Source organism: Gambusia affinis, linkage group LG12, assembly GCF_019740435.1.
Source record: "Gambusia affinis linkage group LG12, SWU_Gaff_1.0, whole genome shotgun sequence".
NCBI classification, from domain to species: Eukaryota; Metazoa; Chordata; class Actinopteri; order Cyprinodontiformes; family Poeciliidae; genus Gambusia; species Gambusia affinis.
The window spans coordinates 2,437,503-2,455,932 of NC_057879.1; the positions used below are offsets into that span (position 1 = coordinate 2,437,503).

The 18,430-nt window shown below is 40.8% G+C and overlaps 2 protein-coding genes across 4 annotated transcripts in view; one reads left to right on the forward strand and one right to left on the reverse strand.

The window, feature by feature from the left end:
* The first annotated feature begins 439 nt into the window (after positions 1 to 439).
* On the forward strand, positions 440 to 11,409 carry gadd45aa (growth arrest and DNA-damage-inducible, alpha, a). 2 transcript variants are annotated; one of them, XM_044133030.1, is made up of 4 exons: positions 440 to 693; positions 2,271 to 2,372; positions 2,453 to 2,675; positions 3,617 to 11,409. In XM_044133030.1, exons 2-4 carry the CDS (start codon positions 2,272 to 2,274, stop codon positions 3,728 to 3,730), a joined length of 438 nt encoding a protein of 145 aa, XP_043988965.1. In that variant the 5' UTR covers positions 440 to 693; position 2,271; the 3' UTR covers positions 3,731 to 11,409. The 2 variants fall into 2 exon arrangements, with proteins under 2 accessions (XP_043988965.1, XP_043988964.1); XM_044133029.1 differs by lacking the exon at positions 440 to 693 and adding an exon at positions 710 to 1,316.
* Positions 11,410 to 12,338: 929 nt separating this feature from the next.
* Positions 12,339 to 18,430, reverse strand: part of gng12a (guanine nucleotide binding protein (G protein), gamma 12a) — a 31,437-nt gene continuing 25,345 nt past the window's right edge. Inside the window, exons 3-5 of one of the 2 annotated variants that reach the window (XM_044133032.1) lie at positions 15,957 to 16,163; positions 15,662 to 15,770; positions 12,339 to 13,476 (exon numbers count right to left, since the gene is read on the reverse strand). In XM_044133032.1, the coding sequence (XP_043988967.1) occupies positions 13,351 to 13,476; positions 15,662 to 15,754 (219 nt within the window). In that variant the 5' untranslated portion in view covers positions 15,755 to 15,770; positions 15,957 to 16,163 and the 3' untranslated portion in view covers positions 12,339 to 13,350. The remainder of the gene's footprint in view (positions 13,477 to 15,661; positions 15,771 to 15,956; positions 16,164 to 18,430) is intronic. The other variant, XM_044133031.1, reaches the window with a different exon arrangement.

Sequence of the window (18,430 nt, forward strand, 5' to 3'; positions counted from 1 at the left end):
TGCTAATTGTCAATTGATGAATCACACTGGTTTTCTTCTTGGAAAAAGAACCCTAGTAATTTTGGCTTACTATTAATTAAGACACAAGGGGGCACCATAGGTTGTTTTTTTTTTTTTTGTTGTTTGGGTTTTTTTTTTTAAGATCCTCAGCATATCTTAGTCTTTATTCTTGTATCCTTGTGTTGTTTCATATTTTGAGTTAGGGTGAATTATAAAATTTTACATGTTACAGTCAAACCAGAGTAGCTCAACAACAGAAAAGGTCGGGCAACACTTTGTATGCTGGTTTTGTATTTCATCTGAGCTTTTTGAGTATCAGTTTATTCATTGAGATATATGGCCTCTTAGATGTTCAAAGAATATTTTGCATTCTTTGAACATGCATTTTTAAAAGAAAATAAAAACAATTAATAAAGAAGAGCGTGGGAAATGACTCAACAGAAGGATATTGCTGAATGGGTTTTGTTGAGCCGGTCTTTCCACATGTTTCGAAGTTTTGTGTTTTCAGTTTTCTTTCAACTCAGATCCATCTTCCGGTCACTCTCGCGCCAGTCCCTTGTATCTCGCGCGCTGCTTCCGGGAGGGGATTCGCATTCTCCACGACAGACCAATCAGAGGACAGGTCTTTCAGGAAGCGTCCCGTTGCTATGAGGCTGTGCTGAAGGTTATAGCAGTTCTGGACCGGCAGTTGGGGTGAGTTCTGCACAAAAGTTAAACGCAACATGAGTCGTTGCTAACTTAAATAGCCAGGAAAAGAAGGAAATATTATTTTGAACCTATATCTTAAAATTTTCGCCTCTCCTTTATATTAGCTTGGGTTTTTTTACACAGTCTTGGAGCTACAGAAAAACCGACTCAGATGCGACAAAGGAGGAAAGTTAGAGGATTTTAGAATTCCTCCATTAAAACGAATACGATAGTTATCTTGACATCACTGTTGCAGCTTGGGAACAGAAAGGGTTTTTTGTGTCATAGGCTCGAGACAGCTGAAGTTTCGGTAGTAACGCGACTACACACGGACACGCCTCTCACCGGGTTTCTGTCCAATCCCATTGCTTTTAGTTCTGCAACCGACCAATCATCGCAGCTATGTAAATCGCCTCCTGAATACTGCTGCCTCGGGACTGTTTTAATGTGAAGCTGCCAGATTTATCTGTCAGACGCAGCGCCGTGGAGTTCAGATAAAGAGTCAGTAGAGTCCGGAAGGCTCCAGCAAAGCTTGGCTGTTCGCTACTGTTTTTTTGCAAGACGGTCGGATTGAGTTTAATGTACAACATGACATTTGAGGAACTAAGTGGGGATTATTCTCAAGAAAGGTAAATGTCGTTTGTTATGCATGATTTATTTTGCATAAGTTCCACAGTAGATCAAACAGTAATAGCGCCGCTCTTACGGATAAAAGCCAATATGGAGCTGCAAAGTTTCTGTAGGTGGACTGGTTTGAGCTTAATGTAGTATAGCAGACTCGGTATTGTCTTTTTAGGTTCACGTGCTGTTTAAAGTGACTTCAGCCTTAATATTAATTAAGGCTCACTAATAGCCTTAGTTAATATTAAGGGTATTAGTTACAATTCTCTTAAACGGAGTAGGAGGTTAGCAAGAAGTTATATCTCGTGTCGAGTTCCAATATTTCCCCTTGAGTTCTGCTCTTTATGATGCATTCAAGTACACCTCGTACAGTAGGTTGGCTGTATTGAAAGAACCATGAAGTGATGTAATGTCGCCGCTGTTTCTGCAGCATTTCCCGAAGAGTCATAATAGCTCTTGCTACTGTTGTGCTTTGTTTTCTAACGAGTTTTGATCGTTATTAAGATTATCAAAACTCTTTGAAATACTTCGCTATAGTAAAATCATCCTTATCACTATCAACCTAAAATCTAGTGTAGCAACTTTGAATCTGTTTTAATAGCAAAGTTGGACTGTCTGATTTTTTTATTTTTTGCTTTCAAAGAGATATGAATTTGTGTAAAGTAATTGTGGGGGGGGGGGAAAGGCTAATTATTATTTTAGGACCATTGTTTTAGGAAGGTGACAATCTTTAACTCAGTAAAAAAAAAAGCATGGTTTAATCCTTTAATGTCCATTTACACCAGTGAAAACACTTGAAAATCTTATCACAGTGTTGACCTTTTGGATCACATTTGGCTTTGTTTCACTATTGTGTCTATTGCACAACTTGACTTGAATGCAACGTGGAGGGACCTCGGTTTGACAAAACACTGCTAACGCAGCTCCAGCAACATGAACATGCACATGTCTGTGCTTTGCAGAATGGATACGGTGGCGAAAGCCTTGGAGGAAGTCCTCACCTCTGCCTTGCCTCAGGGCTGTATTACTGTTGGAGTCTACGAGGCAGCCAAGTCCCTCAACATGTGAGTACAGACTGTGTTGCTTGGATCTCCAGCAGGGTTTGCTGGTCGCCACCTCGCCTTAACGCTTTCCTCTCCAACAGAGACCCTGACAATGTGGTGCTGTGCATCCTGGCCACTGACGAGGACGACGTTAAAGACGTGGCCCTGCAGATCCACTTCACGCTCATTCAGGCTTTCTGCTGCGAGAACGACATCAACATCCTGAGGGTCAACAACACCCACCGGCTGGCAGAGATCCTGGAGGGAAGCGGAGGGAAGCAGAGCGGCGGGGAGCCCATGGACCTGCACTGCGTCCTGGTCACTGTGAGTGCTGTCTGTTCTGTTCGGCCATAACTGTGTCTGGGATGGAACCTTTGATCTCCTGGCCGTGGGCGCGTGAGCGAAACTCTTACTCAGAGGGGAACTTGTCCGCACTTGTTCCTGTGCCTGTGATAAAGCGATGGCAGAGCTTCTCCTTCGTATGACTTCTGAAGAATTTCATGTGGAATCTGTTGTGCAGAAACAGGGGCTGGCAGAGATCTGACTCAGGGCTGAAAGAAAGTACATTTGCTTTGAAAATTTATTCGATTGTAGGAACGTTATACATTTTTTACTAACTTTAAAAAAAAAATGTCGGTACATCTCCATTTAACACAGAGATGTACTTGTGGTTTTGTCCACTTGTTAGATTTTATTCATTCATTGTTTCAGTGATTCTTGTCTTGAATGTTTAGGGAAACAGTCAGTGGGTCTGGCTGCCCTGCAGTGTCAGGTGAAATTTACCCTAAGAAAAGGTGGAAGGTGAGAAATTCCTCCTGTTGCACAGTTGACTTTGTGGTAGACTATATAATTGGTGTAGTGGAAAGTAAAGGCGCACAGACAAAACAGCCGGCGGATAAATCAGCTCTGGTTTTCTTCATTTTGGGAGATCAATCGATACTTACACGTAAAACCGATATTATCTGGACCTTATCTAGCTCTGCAAAGGTCTAAAAATCAGCCTCTGTCACCTTTTGCTCTTCAGTGACAGAGCACTGACCGTTAGCTCCGCCCACCAGGTCACGTCTCCATGGTGACCACCCCACTTTTGTAAAGTTGTTGTCACTATATTTAGCGACTTTCGAGGCAAAAACAATCGTTATGCGCCAACATCTGAACGTAGAAAACTGCAATCGGTGCGCCCCCTGGTGGAAACACCACAGCAGTCACACTGAGCCAGAGATGATGTTCGGATGATTAACGTCAGTTTTCCTTCCTGCTTTCAGAGCCCTCACTCCACATCATGGAAGGACCCCGCTTTGAGCAAGCTGAACCGGTTCTGCAGAGAGAGCCGGTGCATGGACCAGTGGGTTCCCATCATCAACCTGCCCGAGCGATGAGCCCCCTCGCCCCGGACCGCCCCGCATTGAGGAGACCCTGTTCGGAACCAAATCATATCTGCACAGGAGGCGTGCTTTAAATCCCACCTGACACCATGCTCCCACCAGAGAACCAGGTCTGCTGCAACGCTGGTTGCAGAGAGCACAGGAAAAAAAAAAACTACACAAAAAAAACAAGAAAGAGAAAAAACAAAAAACATGCTGTCAGTGTGGGATGTGTTCAAAACCAAAATAAAAAAAAGCGTGGGGTCGGAATTTCCACTCCGAACCGGGTTTGTTTGGAGTTAACGTCCGCGGGCCGTGGCGGACTCAATTCGTCTGGAGGTGGAAGTGTTACGAAGCTTGTGTGCTTTTCAGTGTGACGCCCCGCAGCCGAACACAAGGACTGTACGCTGTTTGTTTGGCAACGTCTCCGTGGCGATGGGGAGGAGCGGGACAGCGACCCCGGGACGCGGAGCTGCTGAGCCGCTGAGCGGACCCAGGCCTCAGGCTCTCTGCAGAAATAAAGCACTTGTTGAAACACTGGAGCTGCTGCAGTTTAACTTATTCATCACAGCCGTTCATGTTCAGGTTGATGTTCTGATTTCAAAAGGGAAAACCTTCATTCTGTTTTACTGTTTCTTCTATATCTATCAACACACCAGCTACTTTTTTTTTTTTTTGTTGTTTTATTTTTTTCTAAGTGAACTAGTTCTTTTGTTCAAATTTAAGTTATTTCTAATTATATTTATGCATATTTATGTTATTTTTTACAAACTTGCACGACTTGAGTACCAGACAAATGTTTTCCTGTCAATAAAATCTTCTTGGAAACAAAATGTAAAATGTGTTGGGTTGATTTGTTTTTTGTTTTGTTTTTTTTTGCTGAATGTTGAGCTGCAGTGAAAGAGAGTGTCACGTGTGGATGGCAGGGGGTCAGGCCGGCCACTGCGGCCCCGCTGTGGCCCCGGTGCCATCCCTGGCCTAAGCAGAACAATGACCGGCCCAACCCGGCCGCTGCTCAGGCTTCTGCCGCGGTCAGCAGGACCGAGCGCATTCATCCAAACAGCTCAACCACTCTCTAAAGAAAAGCGAGTGGCAGAGACTTCAGACTGCGATTGTCTAAGATTTGAGCGTCTTAAGTTTTTGATTTGGCGGCTCCTGAACTGCTGCAGGTCAGAAGAGAGCAGAGCAGAAACAGTTTAGTCAGTGGGTGTTTTCTGGCATGCAGGACGTTGTGTAAGTCCTTGTGAGCCGCTGACGCCTCCCCTCCTCTCCCTCTTTATCCAGCAGTCACATGATCACACCAGCAGGTGATCTTCCAGAAGCTGGCTGCTGGTGACGTCACTCGGCTGATGTAAGGCAGGCAACCCCCTCTGAAAGTGCCAAGTCATTATCTGGGCGAAAGAGCGAAAAGGAGTTTCACAATCTAGGTCATGTGAGAGCGGCCAGGGGAAGGTTGAAAGAATTTCAGCTTAGAAAAAGTCATTAATCAGGCATTTATTTTTGCTGTGTCATGTTAGACAGTTTGCACACCCCACTGAAAGCTTCAGTTCTTTGGAATGAAATGTTCACATTAATGTATAAATCTCTATTTTTTATATCTTTCTCTGGGAAAGACAATTATGCAACTATACTGTAACCCCTCCTACAGCTGGTCTGACAGTTCAGCTGAAAGCAGTCTGTATTACAACAAATTTGAAGACACCTCTGACTGAAGACTCTTTTTCTGAAAGTTTCACAAACAGGATGCTCAGGGCTGTCCACGTTTTTCTGGACTGTATGCATATGTAATAAGAGTTCAAATTTATATCATAAACATATTGTGCCGTCATCAAAAACATAACTAACATACTGCGACGCAAGAGATGAGCAGCTGAGCAGGATGACTTTTGGGGTTTTTGTAGCCATCTACCAACCAGTCTGCAGAAAGTCTGTCCCACTCCTCACTTTCAAATTTCCCCACAGCATTTAAATGACATAATTATCTGAGCTTTGACTAGGCCGAGGTCAGCCAAAGCGGAGCATGTTGACAGTTCTGAATGTTTTAAATGTCCACAGTGGAATGGCTCGTTAAACTATTTTTGGATTTTTAAAAAAAATTTTTTTAATCCTTCACCGGACTCACAAAGTGCCAGGATCGTTTTTAGTTCTGATGGTCACTTCGACAGTCAGCAGAACTAAATGAAATGTCTGGAGTTTGAAAACAGCGAGCCTCATTCAGAATGCTGAGAAATGGAGTTCTTATCATTTTGCACCTTAGCTGATTTGTCTGTATGTCACATTCAGTGGAAATAAATGCTCTTAGTTGTCCGTCACCAGGAAAAAAAATAATTAAAACACATTTTACTGGAACTATTACAAGGTTTTTACTTCAGTGTCCTTCTGAGGTTTTCACTCCGCCTCACTACATTTCCCAAAACCCACTGGGAGCACGTAGCATAAGAAGTGCAATAAGAGAAGTCTATTTAGCACTTGCTATTTTCCTGCCATAATGGGTATAATATTCTTTTATTTTTTCTGTACTGCATAAAGCCACCATTTGTGCATTTATCTGATTTAACATACAGTCTTCATTACTCTCCCTCCAGCCTACAGACAGTTTCTGCCCAGCTAATTCTGGCTTTTAGAAATAATTGGAAAGTCCTTAAGGCGTTTCAGGAATGCGTGACTCAAAGTGTTTCTCTGCCCTCCAGCCACTCCTCAGAGCTCCATGGTGTCGGTTGGCTCTAAGTGAAAGGTCACCTGTCCTGTGACTGGGGGGGGGGTGGCTGACGCTCTCTGATGTAACACAGTATTGTTGTGATCGGAGGCTGAAAGTTATTTTAAGCCTCGTGTTACGAAACATGTGGAAGAGTTCAAGGGTTGAACCAGAACCAGACATGGAGAAGCTGCATTCAGCTTCTATGCACCACAAATCTGGAGCAAACTTCCAGGAAACTGCAGAACAGCCGAAACACTGAGTTCCTTTAGATCTAGAATAAAACCTCACCTGGTTAGAGTTGATTTTGAACTATAATAAGTGAAACCTTGACCAACATATTTGATGTGTAACGATGATTTTGGTGATGGCACTAAACAAAATGTGATGTTTGTTTCTGGTTTCTCAGTTGGTGACTGAGAAATTGATTGATTGATTGATTGATTGAGAATACTCAGGTGGTATTGGTTTTATTTTTAGCCAAACAAAATTCCATTATGTGTGAACTGGTAACAGGACTGGGTTTAAATTTTAAATCAAGTCCATTGCAAGGTTTGTAATCAATTAATCACATTTTAATAAAAAAATAAATAAAAAAATAAACAAAATAAGCAACATTTTCAATTCAAAAACCCTTTTTGCTGCTAAATTATTGAATAAATAGACATGTAGCTTTGCTAATAAGCTAACTAATTTAAACCACAACTTGAAAGCAGCAAACATTTCCAGGCTGCTTGGATTTACAGGCGTACCAGAAACCAGTGAATTGACTAATTGTGCAAAAAATGTCAAAATTCATGTAATTAATTAATCAAAAATAACACATTAAAGTCTCGTCCCCAGGCTAGTGAAGCATTTAACTGCTAGATATAAAATAAATTCGGGAAGAGTATGGCTTTGTAAAGAGAACATTTCAAAGAAAAAAAATAAAGCTTTCTATCTTAAGCCAGATACTGCGCCTGAATTTATCTCCAAGCTGTTGCGGTCAAACGTTCCTGAACTGGTGCGAACACATGACGACGAGAAAGCATCCTTGATCTTGATCCTCCTTTTGCAAGGCAGTAAAATAAGCCCTAATTATTTCTTTCATTCTGGTTTGGTCGTTTCAGCACACGAGCAGACCAGTGCCAGCTCAGTTTTGCAGAGTAAGTGGAAAGTCTATAAAATGCTGGCAGAGATTCAGGAGGGGCCAAGGTTTCACATCTAGAGATCCCCATTCCCTGAAAGAGGAACCAGGAGCAGAGCAACACCCAGAGGCCGCCGCCAGCAGCTCCTAATGTCACCACCCAGACTGCAAAACTGAGACGCTACTTGGACTTTGTTATAGTTGGAATGTGAAAGAGTGAAGGGACCAGATAGCTGAACCTCTGCAGCCTGACCCATCACACACGCACACACGCCCACACACGCATACACACCCTCTTCTGTCCCAGCGCAGCACATTCCAACACACTGACACCAGAACCAGGAAAGCTTTTCACAGCGGGACCGGAGGCCCCCACTGGCAGGCAGAGAGAGTGCTGGTGCCCAATATTGAGGCTGTTTGGACCGGGCTTGCACTAGGCCACTGAGTGTTCAGGGCTTATTTAGCATTGTTCTCAGCAGCCGTGTTTCTGTTACAAATGTACAGAATCTTTGTCAATATTCCACAAGTGTAAAAAATAAAAATAAAAAAATAAATCACAATTGCGATGTTTCCGTTAAAGGAGAAACAAAATTAAAATCACACATGAATAAGTTTGTTCACGTCATAATTTATTAAAAAAAACATCATCCTCCAACTACTTCCTGTTGTTTTTTCTTTATGGTTTGTGCCAGTGGAAACATCCTGTTGCTCATTTTTTCCTGCCTCTTCTCTTATAAACTCGGGAGAGACATTCAGAGCTGGTTGTCATTTAGAATCAAGGACATCCAAGACATTACCATAACTCATATATTATAATATGTTGATGACTTCAATAGCCAAATATCTGATGGGATAAATATTGTTTTCTTGCTTGCTAAATATCATCTAAGCTGCTGTAAGAAGAGACGTTCTACCCCTTGTTTTGATTTTTTAAACAATTTAAACTTTATTTCTATTTACTTAAATATTGGAAATCTCTATATGGAACAAAAAACTAACAAAAAAACACCAGTATGACTACTTTTACCATTACTGTTATGAGCTCGTCTTTTACAATCTTAAACTTGTTTTTTTTCCTACCTATGTTTCACTGTTCCTTGCACCCCAGCAAGAAAAGCTTTCTAATGACTTATCGTGTGATTTTTAATTGTATTTCTTATTTAATGGAAACACTATAATGGTGAAAATGTGTTATTTTTGACAGAAGCAGAAGATTGACAAAGTTTTACTCACATTTCTAATTTGAAGCTCTAGCTGTGCACTGTAAAGAAAAGTGCTGACTCAGCTTGACTACTTTCCTTGTTGCTTTGACTCAGTTTAGTTAAATAACTTTAAACTCTTAACAAGAGCTCTTGCTACAACGCTAATCAAGTTAACTGTAGTTAACTGAATTAGATTAAAAGTGATTAGTTAAGAGATTTTTTTTTTCAAAGTTGCCTTAACTTAAGTTTTTACATTATTACTTAAAGTTAACTTTTTTATATAATATTCAAACTAATATTAAGTTAAGTTTTTACAGCTTGTGCTATTTTTAGCTGGTTTTTTTCCTATTATTTTCTCACCGCAGACACACCTGGTTCATCCTGCATCACCACGTCTCATTTGTGGGGGATGGAGGGAAAAACTGCTGATTTTTAATAAAGGAGGCATCAACGTTTCACCACTGCTGCTGCTGCTTTGTGTGCGAGAACCGCTGCATCCTCTGCACATGTGCAGCTTTAACAATGTGATGTGTATGATCCTGTATGATCTTCCCATTGTGTAAAGGCAGAACACACTGCAGTGTGTGCAGCCTGCAGCTGGACAGAAACAAGGTCAGAGAAACCCGGCGGACTCCCAGGATGAGCAAAAATAGTGCCTCTGCTCTCCAGGAGCAGAAACTGGGCCTTGGCTCTGTTCTAAATTTAGCTCCAGCGCTCCCAGCTTTCTGAGGGCCTCGGTGAGAGGGCCACAGCTCCTGCTCCCAAATTAGACAGGAATAGACCACTAATGACAGGAAGTGGGCCCACAGAAAGGCTGAGACACTCCTGGTCAAGATGTTTATGAAGTCTTAAAATAAATCCTCATTTCAGCGGCATCACCTCATTTGGAACATTTTGATGAAACGTTTTGCTGAAACAAATTCATGCACTGAGTAACTTTACAAACGCAGGGTGGCATTCCTGAGAGCTTCTTATGATAATGACTTTGTGTTTTGCTGGAGGAATAGAAATATGATGACACACAGAGGCTCATGACTTTCAGTCACCAGGCTGGAGGAGGAGCCATGTTATGTTGCCAACACACACAGTGAGCAGGCAAAGAGTGGCACCTGAAGGTCACCGAAAGCCACTTTAGACAACATTTATATGGCAAAATGTGGTCTGATCAGATGTCAAACAACAGATGAATTTGTGGACAAGCAGCTCATGCCCAGTGTTAATCATGGGGGATGATGTGTGGTGCTGTGGGCCTGATTTGAAGTAAAAACAAAACAAAAAAAAATAGTGAACTGAACATTATATGTCAGTTGGTCTTTCTCACAGGGCAATGATGCAAAATACGCAGCCAAAAAACAAACATTTATCAGCATTTTTCCAGGACCAGAATCAGTCCCTACCAAAACCCGCAGACAAGCTCTGAGCTCAGCTTAAAGTTAAAACTAAATTTGTTAAAACTACCAAGTCCTGACAGTGTGAGACAGATAATATATAGAGAGTAGAGAGATGGAGCTCATTTCTGTGCTACTATATCTGTCTGAAGGGATGCAGCGCTCCCGGTCAGAAAGATCCAATCAGAGCCAGGAGGAGGGGCTTAATGCTATCAATCATGCTTATGAACGCGCTGTGGAGAAACAACTTACCGTTACAAGAAAACTGTTTATCCTCCATCATTGGTGGCCATGCTAACTAGCCTTAGCATTCATAACGGGCTTTGTTATGGTGAACCAGCTGTAGTGCAACAGAGAGGAAGGGGGAGGGTCTGAGCAGTGTGTACACGAGAATGACTGACAGCAGTAAGATCCTGATTGGTTGTTTCTGGTAGAGGGGGAATAAGACCACAGAGAGAACAAGAACAATTAAAAAGTCAATTAATTAATTATTATTAATTAATTAGTGTTTAAATTTAAGTGTGTTTCAATGTTTATTTTTTATTAACAATTATTTAATTTAATAATTCATTAAAGTCAATTAAATAAAGTCACTTAAAGTCTCCGACATGTTCTCTCATTATTGTGGAATTAGAAAACAGGAATATTTTTCATAATTCTGACAAAGCAAGAAAAGTTTAGTCTGATTTAACGTCAGATAGCAGGGGGAACAACAGGTGTGTCTTTTTATTCACTCTATGTAAACTTGTGGTTGAGTAGAGTTTCTAAAATACTGACAACAGGGGCTGAATTTGTTCAAAACAGCTGGACAACAGTTAGGATGTTTTGGATGTCAATGACAGAGATTATGCTACTGCAATAAAAGCTGATGCCTTTACCCGGGTGCCAACAAGCCGGCCTGCATCATAAGAGACCCCAGTCAGCTTCCTGTATCGTTAGTCCACTGAAAAGTGACGCGTCGTGCTGTAGGAATGTTTCACTTTATTGAGCTTCATCAAATCAAATTAATAAACACATTTATCCAACAGGGGAAAAAAAGCTTTTGGTCAGTTAAATTAATCTCTCAATGGAACAACAAGAGCTACAGATTGAATGAAGACATGGCAACACATGGCGGTTGTGTTCTTAAGCTTTTGTTCCCAAATCATCATTGGCAGCGACACACAGAGCCCATTCACTGCAAGTAAGAAAAACAGACGTAGAGGAAGAGGACAGTGGATCAGCGTCAGGCGTCCGTATGGGGAAGGAAACAAGAAAAGAAGAAGAAAGATTTTCTTTTTTTTTTTAAATCTTTTTAAAGGAAAAACAACACGTAAAATGATTTTTCATAATAAGAGGCAAACATGGGTAAGGTTGATTTTATTCCTACTATTTAAATTTACCACAGCAGATAAGGCATGTAGGTCCCCCTTCACCCCCACTCCCCCATTACTCTACCTCAACCAACAACAGATCTGGTAGAATGAATGGAAAAGCTTTTATCACCTGCTCCTACAACCATTAAAAGTTCTGACGTTACCAGAGTTATTTGCTGTGAGTTGATAGGTGGAGCTCACAGTGGTTTGCAACATTTGCTGAGTTTTGTTCAGCCAGAGTTAGAGCTGTGTGTGTGTGTGCGTGTGTGTGTGTGTTTGCACTTAGATACAGAAATGCATCAACAGATTGAGCCAGATTTCCAATTTGACAGGAAACCAGAAAGTCTGGCATCTTTTCAGCAGTCAGCTACCAAAACATTGAAGATGGAATGAAACTATGTTGGGTTTGATGGGAAATTTCTTAGTTGGGGTTCTGACTTCAGGAGAATTTCCTGGTTTAAAAAAAAAAAAAATTCTTATTTTATTTTATTTTTGGATTTGGAATTAATGCCTGGTTCACAGCAAGATTTTTGTGCCATTTTTTCTCCAAATTTCCCCCCTCCACCAATTTTGCATGGTGTGTTAGGAGAGACCCATCTGGAGGATGTTGGGAAAATCAAACATGTTGGATCATCTATGGTCAGAGATCGTAGCGTGTGTGTGTGTGTGTGTGTGTGTGTGATATTCCCTGAGGACGAATGAGCAGGAAGGCTGTTGGATGTGATGGATAGCCAATCAGAAAGCGAGGAAGAGAATCCAAAATATGCCGAAGATAAAACAACCCAGAAAGTCCGGTGGAAACTGCAAACGTCTTTGTTAATATATATATATATATATATATATATATATATATATATATATATATATATATATCCTTCAATTATAGTTTTTAAAAGGGGTTGGAATCTGTTAAATTTGGGAGCTGCAAATCAAACATTTTAATTGGAAACTGGCATCTCTACTCATGGAGGAGGTTATGAATACAGTAGTTCAGGTTTGGCTGGTTTTCAACACACAGGGTTAGTTTACATCGGAGACAGAATCTAACAGTAAAAAATCCCCATTCATCCAGAGTTTTAAATAAAAAATGTTAATTTGAGATTATTGATTAATTCAGTGTTTTCATAAGCAGGAGACTTTCCCACAAAACTTGGCAAGATGAATGGATTTAATATGTATTCCACATGGAGAATATGTCTGCCTCAATTATTTTATTAAATGATTTAAAGACGATGTGAAATTTATCAAACTAACAAAAATCCTAACAGCATATTCAATGGAATGTGGATTGTCATTGGTCAGCTGGAGATGTGACCGGCTGTTTGATACGACTGATTTCATGTTCTTTGATTTAATACTACCTGCTTCTCTCTCTCAATAAAATACATCATGGCAACATTTGGACATTTTGATCCCAAATATTTAGTGGCACAAGCTGTGGAAAACTGCTGCAGTGGCTCTCAATCATGGGAAGCTTTTATAGAAAAGGCCAGCTGGGAGACTTTGGTTGTTGGCGTCCATTTAAGGCAAATAACAGTCACTGCCCACTGGAGACACAACTGGATAAACACTGACAGAGAAAACCCATCACTGAATGCTGCTTTAACTGGTAGAAGAATTCGAAAATAAGATTTAGACTTTATGAAACCCACGCAGACAAAGATTTCTGAAGCGGTTGAAGTTCACCCTGAACAGTGGCAGGTCAGTAGTTTTGGTCAAAATCCCCCAAACGGGAGCCGCCGCACAGCATTCTGCACCAACTGTTAAAACACCTAATGATATGATCACAGATCCTCTCTCACCCATCCCAACATGAACAATACAGCAACATCGATAAGCAGAAGGAAAGAAAAGGCTAGAGGGCGTCCACTACAATAAAGTGCAGGGCTTCTTCTCCTTGAAGGGGTTTTCTGAAGCAGGGATGCCCGCGATGAGGGGGTCGTTTTTCTGATGCTCGCTGCAGAACTTCACAATGTCCGCGGAGGCTTTGGAGATCTGGAGTAAAAAAAAAAAAAAAAGGAAAAAGAAACACCACGATTTTAGTTCTCGCATTTGGAGATGTTCAGCGCACCAACGCATCTGGATCGCTGATTTGGAAAAGCCACAATCCAAACCATCATGGCAGTGAGTGAAACGTAAAGTAAGCAAAGGCGAAACACCAGATCACTCAGAGACTCATCCCAACAAGACTCCTGTTTTATTATATAAAATCAACTTCTTTGAGCTTTACAACATGTTATAATCGTATTCCCTCATCAAAAACAGACGTGGAGAGTTGCCCTGATTCTTTCATGAATGTTTGAGAAATATTTTAATCTCCATGGCAACCATTCTGCTGTGCAAAACACCTGGGTGAATCTAGCTCTGCCTTCAAAGTGCAGCTCCTCCCCAGAGCTGCAGTTTCCAAGCTTCCCTCCCACAGAGCAGCCCTCCCTGTGACTCCCCCACTCAGCTCTTCAGACTAACCAGCAGCAACCAGAAAACTCCAGGTGGATCTGCAGATCTGCTGACTTCATTATAGGAGCTACTTCTCAGTGCAGCTCTGGTTAAAACATTGTTAACGGGTCAATATAGGAGCTTTACTGCGATGACATCCTGCAGGTGGAGTTACAGAAAGAGCAGGAGTTTTTAAAAAAGACAAGGGCTCGATTTCAAGGTGTTTAATTTATGGAGCCATTTTGGTATATATCCCATTTTTATAACAACTGAAGGTAACATAGTTATTGGACTGTGATGTAAAGTGGCACCATGTGTCTGGAAAATATATAACACTGCCCCTTTAAGTTCCCATTCCATACTAGCAGCTTTCAGCTGACCAGGAGATGGAAAGAACACATGCAGATGATCTGATTGAGTCGGAGCTTTCCTTCTTCATGTTCTTGAAAGCCTTGGTCTCTCATAATACTGCAAAAACAAAGTGGGTTCCTCCTCCTCTTATTTGGCCTTTATCCAGAGACCCTGCCTCTGTTCGCAGTGTGGCGTGTGGACTGACGTCTTGCATGTTGTTCTGAGGTTTTTTACGCAATCACTTACCTCATTGTGTTTTGTCTCTGCATAACATCCTGTCTGCTTTTGAACAGTCGTCTAACTGTGAAATGTCCTGACAGCATTTCACACGTTTTTTTTATTTAAATTTGGAAAACAAATATCAAAGTGCCAAGAATTACATGTCCAGAAAATGAATGTGATTAAAATTAAAACATACAAATAAATCTAAACAGTGTGACGTGAGCAGTTGATGGCTGCTAGTTTGCGGTGGATATGGGTCTCCATGGAGATAATATAAATTTTTTTACATCTGCATCTTGTCTGAGTGAGTCAGACAGGAGAAATGTTAAGGTGAAATGGCAGTCCAGTGTTATGCAGTGATTAAAGCCATCAGATGGATGTGAGCCGGTGCTTCTGATGTTCTTATCAGACACCAGATCAAAGTGATGTGGTCAAGACCTCCTACATCATAACACTGACTATTATGTCAGTGTTATATGACATAACAAGATGATTGTTACAGGGTTACAATCTTCTCCGCCAACTAAAGGGACAGTTCAAATAGTATAGTATATGTTCAAATGTCTTGATAAATGGTAATATAGGAAACAAAAAGTACTTATTTATGATCACTGTCAAATATTTTGTGGACCCGGAAATTGTGGGGGTTTTTTTGGTTAGCGTTGATTCTTCTACAATCCGACTTCTGTGATTCTGTCTGACCTGCTGGAAACTTTTGAGTCAAATTACCGGTGATCCATTATTTTCCTGTCGGGCATCTAGAACTACAGAGCGCCTAAAGGCCAAAACACACCGGCATTCAATCTGATGAACAATCCGGTCGGATGATGTACCCAACAACTGGAACATTGTGAAGTCAATCGCTCACGATCTGTTTTGGTGTAATGTCATGATGAGTGCTATGGGGTAAAGCAACACATGTCTGCTTTGAGAGAAAATAAAAGCTAAAATCTTTTTACTAGCAAAAAATGTAGGGTTCGAGTAGCTTTCTGTGCTTAGTGCCAGACTGGCCCTTGTTTACATTGGCAGGATAACCAGTACATACTCTCACGTAAATATTCACTATCGGGAATCCGCTGATGGACTGTTGAGTCAGAGTCTATAACCCTAAAACAGACAGCAGCAAGGTTCAACAGTCTCTTCCAATGAAGATGTTCGTTATGTGGTTTACCTTTATCCTTTCAATTCTCGCCTCTAGTCTCAGCTGCTGTACGGTCTGCCGGGCCTGGTTCAGGTTATTGGTACTTGGAGCTTTAGAAGACATCTTGGTCAGCACAACACTGCAACAAGAACAACAAAGCAAAGCTTTAGCGTGGCTGTATAGAATGTGGGATGTCTCACATGTTGCACCAAGATGGAATTAAACAAACACAAAGTAAAGAAAATGGTCAGGTCAGAGACAGGTCAGACGTTTTTCAACCCATTTAGATAATAGCTACGTATTTGTTTTATTTCTTCACACAAACCTAGCTGGGATATCAGCTACTCATGAGCTCCTGCAGCAGGTTCTGTAAGTACAGAAACTCTGTGGCAGTTCAGACTTCTTCTGATGTCATGCCAGTACATGATGTGGCCACATCGTTGAGGTGATGGGTTGTAAACCCCTGTGAGGTTGACTCAACCAATGGCAGGACCCTTCTTTTCCATTTCCTGTTTCTGTGAAGCACCAGCACCTACAAACACAAGCAGCCAAGGTGGAAACCCAGGTCATAAACCTGGATCCAACACACAAGGAGTAAAAATAAACAAGGCTGTGGATTAAAGCCTTTAATACGGTAAAGATGTGAGGATTGATAGAAGATCAACTTTAGGAGGTTGATGCTTTTATGACAGCAAAGCACGACAGTCTGGACTGTGGTGCCACTTCCTGTTAATCATTACCAGACCTGCTAGGAACAACAAAACCGGACACATCACCTCACCCACCATGCTGCTGGTTTTACTCTCTGGGTTATTTCTACGGTTGTTTGGCTAAAGTTTCCCATTTAAAAAAAAAAAAAAACACATTTGTAACTCTCTGCAAATGCCTTTTTGAGACACTTCCAGAGACATTTACCAAACCTACTACTAAGAAGGAAACTGGAAGCTTCAAGTATAGGTTCCCTCCACAGTTTCTCTTTAAAAATCATGGAATAACTAAAATGTTGTATAAAATCTGCTGCAGTTTGCCGGCATGCTGTGGATAGTTTGAGGTTGTTGGACATCAGCCCCTCAGGATGAGACAACAGATGACCTCAGTAAAGACTGGAGGTCATTTTCTAGCTAATGCAATACATCATTGTATTGACGCAATAATAGTAGTGGATATATAGTAAAACTATTAAGTTCTATTCATGCTAATGTTTTATGAGATATGCATTTTTGTTATAATTTGCAAGCTATAATAAAAATATTGCTTTAAAAGTTCAACAAATCTTTGATAAATAGTCTTATGCTCATATTCATTGCTGTAGTGCAATCATTATTATCATCACAGAGTATTTTTTACTACAGATGCATGATATATCAGAATCTACATCGGTATCAGCCGACGTTGGTCACTTTTTAACAAATTGGTATCAGTCCAATAAGTAAAACTGTGCTGATATAAGGATTTATGTTTATTTCCATTTTGTTTGTGTATTTGTTCAGTCATGACACTTCTGGTGATGCAGCGAAGGTTTAAAGCAGAATATAGGTGGTGTGGTCACTTTTACACATTGATGAAAGTGGAATGAAATATATATAACAAAGGGAAATATCAGTTATCCGGCCATAGCAGCAGTAGTTATCACATAATAATATTACTGCAAATTTTTATATTTGTGCAAAAAGTTATCCAACTCAATAATGAAGACCTCAGTTAACTTCAAACAACAGCAGTACAGGAATGTGCAGTAAATGAAACAGTTCACAGGGTGACACGTCCACTTCCAACAGTTTCCAACAGACCTTGCTTGAACTAAGCCAATAACTGGAATATAAAGGAGGTTTATGTAGTTACAGCCTGTGTACACATGATCTTGTGCATGATGGATAACTTCCAGGCAGCGCTCAGAAAGCTTTACTTTTTGGGAACAAAGTATGAAGGAAGAATTACGACAAAAGAAAACAGAAATGGGAAGGAAGTAAACTCTTTACTTTGCGTCCTCTTTCAATTAGTGTATGATTACTATTTAATTTCCATTCAAGGAAAAGTAGTCAGTCTAAAGAAAGCACGGCCCGGAGTGACTCAACCGGCTAACTGATACCATCTCAAAGAGACATGAAAGCTTCTTCCAGCAGAACGCAGTGTGAACATCCTAAAGAAAATCTTCATGACTCAGTCGTAAAGGAGAGGCCCCAAGAGGCAGGATGGGGAAAAAACCCTTTCATCCATCTACATTGAGGGCCGTGTTTATTTCTGCCGCGTAAAAGAAAAAAGTGTGACAGTGGAGAGTTGTATTACATGAGAATCATTTCATGTCGAAGTTATTGTTCATTACGCATAAATGCAGGGATAACAATTCAGCATTTTGTGTGGATTTCTCCTGATACGATGGTGGAAAATTAAGGTTAACAAATACAAGAGATCACAAGTGGGACTGAAACGAGGAAAGGAATAAAGTGCAATGAATTAATAAAAACAATGGGGAGTGTAGTGCAGAACTAAGACTGATAAACTGCTGTTGGAATAACTAAAATAGGAGAGGTCACCCCGACAGTTGGCAGGATTTTAGATATTTTAAACAAAAAAATAATAATAATAATGATAATATCATCCAGTATTTACATAATACCCCATAACATGAAAGTCTCATGTCCTGCTAGCCCAGCAGTGGCTTCCACAGTTTAACAGTCATCAAAAACACTGCATGAAGAAGAAAGAAAATCAAGATAAAGCCACTTATAACTCAGCATAATGCCAGCTGCTTATTCAGACCTTTGTTGTGCCATTATTCACCACTTTTAATGAATCTAT

What these genes read in the sequence shown, in the direction of transcription:
- gadd45aa (XM_044133029.1), top strand. Translation starts at nt 1,267, where the DNA reads ATGTACAACATGACATTTGAGGAACTAAGTGGGGATTATTCTCAAGAA. An exon ending in GGGGATTATTCTCAAGAAAG is followed by an intron (nt 1,317 to 2,270) that starts GTAAATGTCGTT and finishes TGTGCTTTGCAG; the next exon opens with AATGGATACGGTGGCGAAAG. An exon ending in TGCACTGCGTCCTGGTCACT is followed by an intron (nt 2,676 to 3,616) that starts GTGAGTGCTGTC and finishes TCCTGCTTTCAG; the next exon opens with AGCCCTCACTCCACATCATG.